The sequence below is a fragment of the Pelecanus crispus genome, chromosome Z (genome assembly GCF_030463565.1).
Source record: "Pelecanus crispus isolate bPelCri1 chromosome Z, bPelCri1.pri, whole genome shotgun sequence".
Taxonomy (NCBI): Eukaryota; Metazoa; Chordata; class Aves; order Pelecaniformes; family Pelecanidae; genus Pelecanus; species Pelecanus crispus.
In genome coordinates, this window is record NC_134676.1 from 77,365,339 (window position 1) to 77,378,844 (window position 13,506).

Sequence of the window (13,506 nt, forward strand, 5' to 3'; positions counted from 1 at the left end):
TACTCTGACTTCACAAGTTCAGGGCTGTGGAATGCCAAGACCAGAGGATTTTGCTGCATAGGTCAGGGACAGATGGTTCAGGAAGATGACCCACCTTCTGTGAAGATAGAGGTCATGGGAGGGATGACAAGGAAATGCTGCTGTGAAGTGCAGGATGGAGGTGCAGGAGAAAGACTGAAGAACTTTGGAAGTGAGTACACTTTCTGGAATTGAGGTACCACTGCTGTCCCTGTGACCTCTAAGGACAATATCTACTGTGGGTTGCATGGGCTGTGCTGGCATTTCCAAGAACAGGTCTCACTGTTTAAGAAAACATACCATGGGTAAGAAAACAAACAAGGGATGTTTTCTTACACTGTGTAATAAAACAAGGAGTAATGTGAATGCCTCCAAGTGCCAGAGAGATGAAATGGTTGTTGGGTCACTTGAGCACTGAGACAAGGAGGTTATGTAGTGTTTAAGGAAAGTCAAGAGCTCTACAGAACATCCAGCTTTTCTGACAGCACCAGGAAAAGCTTTGGGACTTCTCAGAGCCTGATGTACCTTTTATAGCATTGTACTACTAGACAAATGATGTTTGTGCTGCTTACTGCCAAAAGCAAATACTGTAGCTACCAGTTCCCTTGGCTTGGCACCTTCTAAATCTTCTTGGTTTCTGTCTTCTGTTGTTAAAACATCTGCTAAGTGGGAAGTGCAGAATTCGTTTTATTTGGGAAGATGTTGAGGAGAATTGGGCATGTGCATACATCTATGGCTTGGGGTGCCAATTATGCATGAAAATACCAATGTGATAAAACCACAGGAGCAGAAACAGGAAAATAAAATCCTAAATGTCAGGGATTTTGCATTACTTGGCACATTCTAGTTTATGTAATACAGTGCCATTACTTTCAGTGTCATCAGCTAGGCTGAGAACACCTAGACTCAGACTTGAAAAGACTCAGGCATAGAAATAACCTATGCAAGTTGGGATTTAAAACTGGAAATGCATGAGATGCTGCCAGCAGTTAACCCTGACATACTCCAATGTTGGGCTGTTGGATTTTGAGGTCTTTCTAGCAGTTTCTGGCTTCTGTATGACCTTTCAGTACTGCAAAGCTAGAAGATTTGGCTCAAGGACTTCCCCCCACAACTTGGTGCCCTGGTTGTTATGTCTATTATCATTTTGAGGTTTGCATCACACTTGGTTGTTGTGTATTTTTGCACTGTGTAGGAAACCCAGGTGTTCTGAATATAAATACAGTGCAAAGATGGTCTCAGCTCCAAAAAAGCAGGCAATACAATATTGCCTTCTGATCCTGCGGAGTTTGAGCTTGCTGGGAGCTGTGAAGAGACACGGAAGGTCTAAACAGAGCAACTGTTGGGAAGTGAAATTACGGCTATTTTCTATAAGCAATGAACCCATAAGTGACCGAAATCTAGGAAATGTTTTCCCAGTACTTGATCGATGTGGTGCATTAACCCTCTCACTGAATCTGATTCAAGACTATTCTGTGCATCTTGACAGCTGCCTGGAGGAAAAATGCTTCAGGAACTGAATTTCTAATTGGCATCTCAAATCATTAAAATTATTTCATCATTCATTCAGTTAGCCTCTCCTTTCCAAAATTCAACTCCATGAATTATTCTTTGAGGGAAATCAGAAAAGGGCAACCCAGTATACAGTGGAGTGCAGTGCCACTGACTGCACCCTGCAGCGACAGATGCAGAGTTAACATGGATTCAGCTTTTACCCCTACCTACAAAACTGCTTTTTAATTTTAGTAGGGTATAGAAAGGGGGAACATGGCTGAAAACACTTTCCTAACTTTTCCAACAACTTCTGACGAAAATTGACAATGTTTCAGTAGCTCTGCCCCATGATAGTGCTGGTTACCTGGTATAACACCAAGTGTAGTGTTTAATGGACATCTCGTATATCAGCAGAATTGCTGTTAGTGCCAGCATGATCTCTGCCAGGGAACTGCTGCAGAATCTTGAAAAATACTCAGTTTCAGTTGCTAATCGCTGGAGAGGTGTAGCATTAAGTGGTCTGCTCTACTGTGAGGAACTGACATGCTTTTAGAGATCTGCTGTTTTGCAATGAGTCTTCTGGTTTTGATGTATGAAGAAATAGCATTTTATCTTGCCTTATGCAACCAATACATTTAAGTGGTTGGTTGTCTAGCTGCTAATAGATTTCTCATGACCCACTGATAAAAGAAACGCAATTGCTAGTGCTAAGCAAAGTTTCAGGGGAAAAAGAACAAAACAAATAAAATTTTAAAAAACCCAAACAATGTAGAACTCTGTTCATGGGCTTTTCCCTGCTTATCTGCAAGAGTTTTTGAAAACTAACTGGTGAATATTTATGGGGTGCAGAGGGAGATGAAAGCAAATAAAATTATTCACAGTGAAGCACATGAATTTCAAATTTTAGCAGATGAAAATTCACAGCTGAACTTCTGGAACTGGAGACTTTGTTCAGAAACTGTCCCATGTGTTCAGGCATGGGAAGTGGAGATGTTCCCAGGGCCTCCAGGAGATGGTGTATGCAGAATACATTTGAAAGCTCACTTTCCCTTCTCTGTTGCAAACAGTGTCACTGGAGCTGATTCTTGGCTTGCCAGGATAATGTCAGATTTTGTAAAAACCCTGTCACTTTGAATCCAACTCAGCTAGGTTATTAGTTGGCATAAATCTTTACATCTGCATTGAAGTCAATAAGCAGTTTCAATCTAGAAACAAATGCACATTCCAGTACTGACAGTTTATTCTCCTGCATTGCAACAAGAACATGCATGAAAAGAAATTGTGACTTAGGTCTCCGTTTAAAAATATAGCGCCTCTATATTGACACTCCGCATGTAAGTGCTGATAATCAGTTTTAAGATCTGCTCTACTTCTCTGTGTGCTGCAGAAGCTGTACAGCTAAGGGGTGACACTGGGGACTCTGGTCTGTGGTAGGTAAGTTAATTTCTGAAAATTGCCCTGCTGATTGAGTTGCTGGGCAGTGTCTTACTACAAAAAGCTCCATAAGAACAGAACTCCGGTGATTATGAACTTAATGGTGTGTTTATCCCTGTTTCTTAATAGCACTTAAAGAGTTTTCTGGACACAGGGATCTTTGAGCTGGGATTTATTCCAGGAGAGCTAAGAACTGTAAGATAGTAAGTGTAAATTATTGTAGGAACAATGGATAGACTGAGAAAAAATGGATAGACTGAGGAAAATAAAAGGGATGTAATTCCCAACAGGCAATAGATCAATGTTTCCAGTTGTGCTTCAGCAGCACAAAGCAGATGTAAAAATTCTTCAGACTGAGTCACTTCATCGACGATGTTCTTCTGCTTCCTACCAGTAAAATAGGGCTACTACTGCTCTAAGGCATATGAAGTACATTTCAAATTTGAATCAAAGGAAGGAGAGCTGTTTGGCTGAACACATGCTCAAACTACCAAAGAGACATGGGAGATTGCTGGTTAAATAATCCTTCTTGTCCTTCCATCCCAAGTCTCAGGTCTGCGGCTGAAAAGCTATCACGGTTCTCTACACTCAACTGAGGGCTGGAGGGCGAAGCCTAATGTTACAGTAGTTTAAAGTGTAGGTAGCTTTCTTGCCTTCAAAACAATCATATTTCAAATCCTTTTTCTTACAAATTTCTCCTGCTCCAGCTGTTGCTGGTTGATTAGGGCAACACTGTCAGTCCTCCTGACCCCTGGCCATATGGCATTTCCCCCAGGTACCAGGGCCAAACACAATCCTCTGTGGTGACACTGTCTAAACTTGTAAGGCAAGGCTAGTGCTCTGTGGTTTCCAGGAAAGGAACAGTCAATGGTTTTGTATTGCAAATGGGTCACGAGTTACTCAAAGAGGTTTCCAATTGCAGATCATGGAACCATCTACCAGCGCAACTCTAATTTCTTAAACGTTATCTCTTATTGGCTATTGTTTCAAAAGCATCAAATGAAGGTAAACCAGAAGGAATCCTTTGTTACTGACAGATCCAACACTGGAACTAAATGGTTTTTTTTCCTTCCTGGAATCCATCTGGAACAGTGAGGCATGTGTTAAGCACAAAGTGTAACAGAAAAATGATGGGCTCTTTTGGATGCCTTGACCTCTTGCACAGTGAAACAGGGACAATAGTATTTTACTTTACCTGGTGTTCAGTCAAATCTTATTTTACTCAATGAAAACTACTTTTTTTTATAGAAGGCTTGATCTCTTGGCACCCTTGAAATCCAGGCGATCAGTGTGGGAGCTGACTGACGAGTTCTATCACTAGGAAGGTAGGCCAGGCTAGCATCCAGGTCTCTGTTTATAGATCACACTTTGATGATCACACTGTGACTTTTTTGAACAATAATAAATATCCTCAATGCTGCTAAGTCAGCTGTATGATGATCTTCCATCTGCCAGGCGATAAGATCAACCTTATGCATCTTCTCTGTTCTCTGCTCCTCTTTGCCAGTTACTTCAGGAACATCTTCTCCTCATATTTCTCTGCTTACATTATTTGTTGCAAGGGTCTGAGCCCCATCTATGATGCAGTTCCTATTTCTGGTGATGGGCTCACTTTCTTTTTTTTTTTTAACGACATTACATACAGGTATACTGCAGTTTGAGAGTAAGAAACTGACGTGAAGACAGCTGTGAAAATGCTAAAACATATTAATTCCTTCTGGTGCTGAAAGAACAACCTTCATGACCTACACCACATGGAATGAAGACAGCAGGACTTCCTCCCTTCCACCCCTACCCCTACATTCTTTGGAACAATTAGCATGGTGAGGTAAAAAGTGGCCAAGACAGTAGGTGACAGTACAAGGCATTCTATGCAGGTAAAGACCCGGAGCAGTAGGGGTTAATATGCAAAGATACTGAAAGGATAATTGTTGGCAAGAAGGCATAAAAAACAGGTCTCAATGTGAAAGGAAACTTGATTTGGAGAACAGTGCAGTGCATTGTCTGATAAACTGGATATCAGAATGATAAAAATCCAAACTAGACATATTCTGAGCCTCCAAAGCTGTAACTTTACAAGAAAGCTTTAATGAGGTGATGGGGAAGCTAAACAAGTCAAGTGTTCACCACCATAAATTGCATGGGGAAGCTAAAGAAGCCAAGATTTCACCTCCATAAATTGCAGGTGTCTTTCATTCCTATTTGAGGTCGCTCTGCAGTGCCTGTTCTTTATTCCAACTGGAGTTTGCTACTTACTTTCTCCTTTGTCTGAGATTTTTTCACTTTGGTCTCTGTGACACTTAAAGACATCTTGAGTTCAAATCCTTCACTAGCTCATTAATACTCAGGAAAGCACCATGTATTAATTAGCAGGCTGTGATGCTGTGAGTCATGACCTTCCTGTGTCCAGTGACTTCCTGCACAGAAACACATGCTTTATAGATTTTGCTGCCAACTTTTAATTGTAAAAAGAAAAGAATCCTGCAGTCCTGTACAGATCCTAAACCCCATGGGAGCAATAAGATTTCTGTTAAATCCACTGAGTTTGTTGTGTGGTTTTTTGCTATACAATTTAATACATTTAATGCATATTTAAACACATGCTATTTCATTATATATTTAATAAATAGCAGTGCAAGTGGCACTCTTTATAATGATTCATCTTAGGTTTCTACAGTGAAAGACCATGGCAGTCTTTAAGACCATTTTCTTCAGTGTAATTCTTACAAGGCTTCCTTTTTCAGGAAGAAAATTTATCAATAAACACACAACAGTTATGGCTTCACTCAAAAGCTTGCTGAACTTGAGGGAGAATATAATTAAATGCAGGGGTATATGAATCGTGCCTGTAATGATGAAAAAGTCCTATAAAGTGGCCGGACCTTTCCTTTTACATCGTTTAGTATTGATAAAGCTCATCTGCAATTACTTGCCAGTTGGTATTTCTGGACTGTTTTAATATATATAACAGGGAGTTTTTAACTGATATAATAATGGCCATAAAGCCTCTAAATTAACTGAGATTTTCATAAATCAGGAATGAAAGTTTGCACCCTCACATTTTATATTTTAAATCTAGAAACAAAAATCTGGGTGACTGTACATCTTGAATTCCTGAGTAACAAAATCTCAGAAATATCTTGTCTGGATTACTCAAAGTACTTAGTTTTGTAATAAAAAGATGGAGAGCTTGTAAGAGCAAGTGTTCAGACAACAGGTTGGAAGAGAAGCAGAGATTTCAGAGGACTAACCCCGAAGTACACCAAGGCTTTTGAAAGGACTTGCTGGATAGAGCTTGTCAGAGTGATTGTAGGTGTCTGCAGTGTATTCCCTGGGGCATCTACAGCATTTGTGAGACATCAGTGCTGGCCACGCTAGTGCACCATCATGCATGATGGACAGAAGTAGGCACTTTCAGGGAACGGTTTGGGTAATCTCATCCTGAAGTAAGTGTCTTCAACAGCAGCCCAGTGTGCCTACCTCTCCCAACTAACTGTAAAAGCATATTAGACTGAGTAAATCATATGTAATGTCTCCACTGCAGGCATGTAAAGTTAGGTGAGATGACACAATGAAATTGATGATGGTGAGATTCACAGGTATAGCCCTTTTTGTTAAATGAAATCTCAATAGGTTTGATACTTGCTGTCAAAATACAATGTAGAAAGGAGCTTTGCCATTGTCAAAGGCTGTTTTGAAGGTAAAGTGATCCAGAGAAGTAAATTATAATCATAGTAAATTAACAGGCATAGCTATTCGAGTGTATCCTAAAGATGGCAAAGAAAAGCTGACAGCTGTCACAGAAGTGCCGGTGGTTGGATAGCACCTGAAAAGCTCATTATATTGTTGAAAGAATGACACTTTTAGCAAAAAGAAAGGCCACCTTATAGAAAATATGTCTAGCTAGTCAGCTTCTGCTGTTGTATGCTTCCTTGTCAGCATGTTTGAAATGTTTCTTCTGTCCTGTGGGCTGCCTCAGGTAGTCTGAACTACTCAACATGCTCCTGACTTTATAGTGCTTCTCCAACATGTGCTCTTGCATTAGAAGCCTGAAACCAAAGTCCAAGTCCCCTTGCCACTAAAAAAAACCACTCCCTGGGGAGACTCTGTAATACAAGACCCTATTTTTTGATTTGATAATGAAGAGTTTTATCAAATCCAGGCCTTAGTTTCAGGCTCGCTGGGCAACGGAAGGCACTAACACTGCTATGTACTTACAGATAATTTATTCTTTTCCTGTCTGTGGCACTGAGACCTAGATTACTCACATGCAGATAGTACTGCTTTATGGAAACCATACTGGAAACTGAAACATAAAATATCTGGATTTGTCACAAGACTGGCTAAAAGAGACAACAGCTGTAAAGATACATGCTTCTGAAGCATAATGGTAGCAAATTCTCTTTTTTGTACCCCGAGCCCCTTACTTATCAATGTGCCCTAGACTTTGGTGGTAGGTTTTTCAACTATAGCTGAGTATAATGTCATCATCAAGGGTCTAAGGAGCTATACAATAAGCAAGGTGGTAACCAGGTTTGGGAGATGTCAGGAATCAAGCCAGCTGTCTCCAGGCTGTTAGAGGTAGATAGGACAAATGACCAGACCAGCTCAAAGGCAGGCTGCTGGTTTGCATGCGTGTAGGCTGAATAACTGACCTTGTAAACAGCATACCTGCTCTGCCAAGCATTCTGACAAAGAAGAATGGAATTTTTTGTGCATCCAAAGATGCGACACTAGGAGAAAAACTGAAATAAACCTCTGGGATTCACGTGAGAGAAGGGATAAAAACAGTACAAAATTATGCAAATACAATGTTTTTCCTCTGTCTCTATCTCTATCTGCAAACAAGCTTTTAAACTTCTTTTCCCTGTACTGCAGAGAGCCTCCTAAGAGGGAATCAGGACACCGCTGCAACTTTCATCTGGGTAAACAGCATGTTCACCCCGTAGCTATCCTCTAGTGCTCAAACAGCAGACTGAAAATGTTCAAGCAAGTTTCTTCCCCAAAAGCTGTTTTTGCTAGTTTCCACAGGCAAGAGGTGATGGTCTAAAATGTGTAAGACTAGAAAATAAGGGAGAGAGGGCAGCTGTGGCCCAGAATTGCCCATTCTCTTAAAAGAGTAAGATTTTAGGGTGGCATGACATTACTTTAATATTTCTGCAACTTATTGGCTATGTTGTAGCTCCTACTGTAAAAAGTCACCTGAAAGGTGACCTAGTAAAGGCAGTAGCCAGCTTTGATGGATACTCCAGAAGTTTGGCTTTACTGACCCACCCTTGTTAAGATTGTTACATGGAAAATACATACTAAGTTTCCAAAATTCAAGACATGTTCCAGGAACTTAATTCTCCTGCCTCCCATTGCTTGCCTTCTGCTCTGATTTGTCTTGCCTCACTGGCTGCTCCTCCTTTCAGCAGCTTCACAATACTTCTGCATTCCCTCACTTCTACATCATTAATGCATTTAAAGTTCCAACTGAGGTATCTCTAATTCCACATTCCACTTTACCTTGTGACTAGTGGTTGTACAGCAACTCTTTTTCTTTTGATTTCTGAGGAAAATGTTGTACCTTCGAGATTTCAGCAACATGGGAGGACCTTGTTTCCTTTGCTAAGCTTCAATGAACAACTGGTAAAATACTGTACTGCTTGGTCAATTAAACATCACTGTTGTAATATGAATTTTTCTAGAAGGGCAGATGCTATTTATTCAGGCTATATCTAACCTTGTCCCTTTTTTTAACCAGAAGAGAGAGCATAGATATTCCTGGCAATACTGACTTTAGATAACAGGTTTCTAATCTTGAAAAAAAATTTTTAATTTTTCCCAACTTGCCTGCCTTCCTGACTGTTTGCAATCTCAGATGGGATTTGCCGTTTGTGGCTGCCAGCCTAAAGAAATTACATGTCTTACATCACCTCAAGAGGGTTGCTCCTCTATTTTGGGCTTTATTTTTTAAATACATTTCAAAAGCACAGTACAAGGGCATATGTATCCTGAGAGCAGCAGGAGAATGTTTAAAAGTATATTAAAATTAAAAAGATTATTTCTGCATCCTGCTGCCTTCTTTTTGAAATGAGTCTCCACCACTGAAAAGAAAGAGGTAAGCAGATCTGGAAAAAAAACCATAAAATCTTTAAATCATGTAAAAAATGCTTTGAGTGACTAACTAAAAAGTGATGCGTGTACCTCTGCAACTGTTGTGCCCCAAACATTTCCTAAACCTAAGCTTTGTCTTAGAGAGAACTTTGAAAGGGCACAGCGCAGACTTTGTGTGAGAAAAGGTTAAACCAGTACATTTTCTACTGTAAGTGCTCTTATAGGCTAAGACTTTGGAGGCAAATGCATGAATGAAATATGTGAAGCTATATATTTTGTAGTTCACGTAATGGCAGGCAATCCTCTTCCATAAAATCTACTTTGTCTTATTCCCACATTGGAAACTGGTTAACTACTCAGAAGCTTAGATCTAGCATATGAAGCAGAGAAGTGCCTGTCTAGGAAAGGCCAGTGATGCCTCTGATTTAATGGGATCACTGAGGTTACTAACCATGAGTCATCGGTGTTTCTGTTCAGGACTAAGACCTGTGTTTGCAGCACCTGACACGCTTCAATACTCTGCACTCAATTTTGTAACTCAAGAGCCAAGCTTTACAATGCAGCTTTAGAATAAATTAATTTTCTTGCAGTGCAGAAATTTCCCAATACCTGTCTTAGGAACTCTCCATGTGTGGTCACAATGATGCAGAAAAACAGGATGTATTCTGGTGTGATTTGATTTGATGGATTAGGTGATGCCCAGGCAAAGAGTAGAGGACTAACCTCATTTTCAAGCCAATATTAATGGCTCACACAACAATGACAGTAACAGAGATATGCCTGGAGCTGGGGAAATTCAGCCAAAAGGTCTCACTTGCTTATTCAGAATACTTTGAATAAAACAAATACATGATTCCTGGACTTTTGCGGCTTAAATTGATGGGAGTTATTGATGCAGTATTTATAATATTTTTTCTGGGAGAGGAAGGATAGATTATTAGTAGCAATTTTCTGTAAGTCATAAATAAATTTTAGAGTGCCTAAGGCCAACCATAAAAAGTATTGTATTCCCATTAGCAAGGGAAATTTGCTGTTGTCACCCTGTCCCCTTGAGTGACTGTCAGGTGAAAAGGATGCCTACTTGTGTCACCTGCAGCCATGTATTCTCTCTACAAACCATTCTGCACACATGTTTTCATGATCATTACTTAGTAGCAAATAAAATCAGAATAGTCTTATAAAATGACTGGACTTAAATTCCAACAGAAGACCCCTTCAGCCCCACTTGGGAGTACAGGAGAGAGTGGGTACAGACAGTCCCATTTCCACATTTTTTCTTGCCTTGCCAAAAAGTACTAGGAAGTCTGAGCTATTTGCAGATGGGTTGTCTACAACATAATTCATCTCCTCCCATAACAGTTCCCCAGCAGAAACAACAGTGCAGATCAAATGTTTGACTACTTGTAAAGTGAATTCTACTATTTTGATGCAGAAGGTAGGATTTTTCAAAAGATTTCATTTCTGCTTCAGTTGATTTAGCATTTGTGTGGAATTTTGCCAGTAATGCCTTTGTAAGCACTGTTATACCCTGTAGAATACTTGAAAAATCCTACCTAGAGCATCAGTGGTTTCGTCTTCGTGCTGTGTGGTTTTTTTGTTTGAGTTATCTCATGATGACCCTAATCATCCAACTGATCAAAACAACTACACCCAAAGGGACTTCAGAACTGAAACCTAACCCTTAATCTGCATGTAGAAGCCACTTTTCTTCTCTTCAGTGGGCAACACCAAAATCCTCTGCCTTCCTCCTGACCCTCAATCTTTGAAATCCCCCCCTACACTTCTGTGGATGTTTAAAGATCCCTCTCACTGAACTTTCCTACTGAAGTGCCGTCAGATGCTAACTAATTGTAGTGCAACTGCTGTTTTGCACACAGATTGCTTTCTGATTTTATTAGGAACCATAAATTATGCAGCAGTGAATTTTGACTGGGAAGAAGAAAAGGCTGAGTTAATAACAACAGACATACTTTACCTTTGGGTCGTGTATTCCAGAAAGCTCTTCATAGATCTTCTCTCCTACCATGACAGCAGCTAGGTTGGCTGTGTATGTAGACAAACAAAACAGACAGAAAATAGCCCAGAGATTCATTAAAAATCTTCCAGTCCAGCACTTGGGGGGTTTGATGGCAGCTGTTCTTCCAAACAAGATCGCATAGCAGACGTTCAGGGCAGAGGAGAAAGAGAAGACTTTGTTCCTATTCCTTCCCTTGGGGGTCATCCCAAAAGGACTTTTCCACTCATATAAGGTGAGGAATATAGCTGTGATGTGGAGAGCAACAAATATCCCCAGCCACATAGTCCAGTGAAGCGGCCACATAAAGGCTCCAATAGGAGCTGCTGTGTCTCTGGTCCTCACCAAGATGCCCAAGCTGGTTGAAAAGAAAGGGCTGGTGAAATCAATCACTTGGCTGCGGGCAGTGTTAATGCTAAATGACGTCACTGCCATGTGAGCTGTGCCAGCAAGAAGGTCTCCCACCAGCCCTGTCCAGTGGCCATTCTTCCAGGCTCCATATTTTCCATCACCAACAATGTACAAGTCAAAATCAAAATTCATATCCTCAGCTAGCTTCTCCAGCAGGTCAATGCAGTAGCCATAGCAGCACTTCTTCAGCTCAATGGGAACGGTGTCATTCCCTCCTTGAAGGGTTTCAAACAGGTTATCCAGCACAGCTGAATCATTGGTCAAAGGATCCAGGCACAGCTGCCCTGCTGGGCAAAGACCTTCATCATCTACATCTCTTGTAAAGACAAATGGATGCTCAATGAGAGTTACCACTCTGAGGTGCAGCCGGGTGGGGTGTTGCATGTGATTTTTATGTCTCTGGGCCTGTTCTGGCCATATCCCATAGTCCATTATTATCTTTCCTTCTTGCCAGCTCCCGAGACGAGTCCACGTTGGGTTCCCAACAGGGTCGTGCTGCAGATTCCAGATGAAGAAGTTGTTTTCTGAGCTGACAATGGAGGAGCCTTTCACTTTAATGTGGCCACTGAGACCGTCAAAAGTTGTGTTGGCTAAAAACCTGTTGGAGGGAGAAAGCAGAGTAATCAGAAGCAGACAACTGAAGTCATCATGCTAAAGCTTATGCAGACACCATGAATTTATGTTTAAGAGAATAGACTGGGGATATTGTTGAACACCTGTATCATTAATAGCTTTCCTATGGCATGATGAACAAGCCACTTAATTTATGACTAAAGTACTTGGGAACGCTCTCCTACATATCTTATGTAAGGTAAATGAAGACCCTTCAGGAAAGATATTCTTTTTACTTACTAGAAAAAATGAGTGAGAGAACACCACTTTTTTCGTTACTTTTGCCTCATAAATTAATGAAACATAGGTTAGTTCTAAGCTGAACTTACCAGATCTGTAGTCAGTTTCCTAGATAGAAATATGTATGAAAAATGGAAGAGTGGAAATTATGTATGAAATGTCCTTCCAAGAAAAATCTTATAATCTCAGTAAGATCTAGCCTACATAAGAGAGGTTACTGAAGTACTGTCAACAGCTTTCAAGCACTCTGAAGTGAACCAATCTGGATTTGAAAATGCAAATTTGGCATTGGTAAATCACTGTTAGCCACTTCAGAATGAAGAAAGGGACTCAGTGAAAGGTGGTTGCCATAGGACAGTAGTTTTAATTCTTACATTAAAAAAAATAGTTTCTTAAAATATATGCAAAAGTGATGTTCTTAAAAGTGCAATTTTGACATTGTAGCAGATCTCATGAAGTATGCCAGTTTTGCACTGCACATTTTGCATTGAGATTTCTGCGCTTCTGCTATTCCAGATATTCACAATAAAGTTATTTCCTTTGTATTGGGTGGCAATGTTTGCTAGTAGTTGTCCTCCCTTTATGTTGAATTCAGCTTGTCGTAAGTCATTATCAAAGAGGCTAAAATAACATGTATAAAGGAGCAGGAAATAAGTGTTATAAGGAGAAAATCCATTTTGCTGTAAAGACCATGACAAGCTGAACTGCACTCCGTTAGTAAGAAAGCTGCTATGCATTTTGCAGGGGCTGTATAGGGACCCTACTAAGACTGTTTAAGTCTTAGTATGGTGATTCCATTAAAATCAACTGAGTTAAACTGCTGCTAATATGGTGTAAGGTAAATCAGGCACATATTTTTCAGTAAGAGGCATTCAGAAGACAGACTTTAGCTGTCATAGTAAAATATAATGCCTCACATTAGTTCTGCAGATTGGATGAAAGCAAGTATTGGAAGAAGTATAAAGTCTATAGCTGTCATTCCAGCCTCAATAAGCAAGACATAAACTTTAAGCAGTGTCAATTGTTTATCAATAGTTAGAGCAGATAAAAAAAAACCGTTAAATTGATTTGAAAAGGATAAATCTACAGCAAGTGTGCATGCATGCATACTTCTGCCCAGTCTCTACCCTTTGTTTTGATGACTTTTGATGATTTTTGATGGAATTTCAGCAGTTAAAACTCTG

General features: G+C 40.2%; 1 protein-coding gene across 1 annotated transcript in view; it reads right to left on the bottom strand.

Moving 5' to 3' along the window:
• Nucleotides 1-13,506, bottom strand: part of GRIN3A (glutamate ionotropic receptor NMDA type subunit 3A) — a 78,756-nt gene that overhangs the window by 24,061 nt on the left and 41,189 nt on the right. Inside the window, exon 3 of the mRNA XM_075726654.1 lies at nt 11,021-12,068. Within this exon, the coding sequence (XP_075582769.1) occupies nt 11,021-12,068 (1,048 nt within the window). The remainder of the gene's footprint in view (nt 1-11,020; nt 12,069-13,506) is intronic.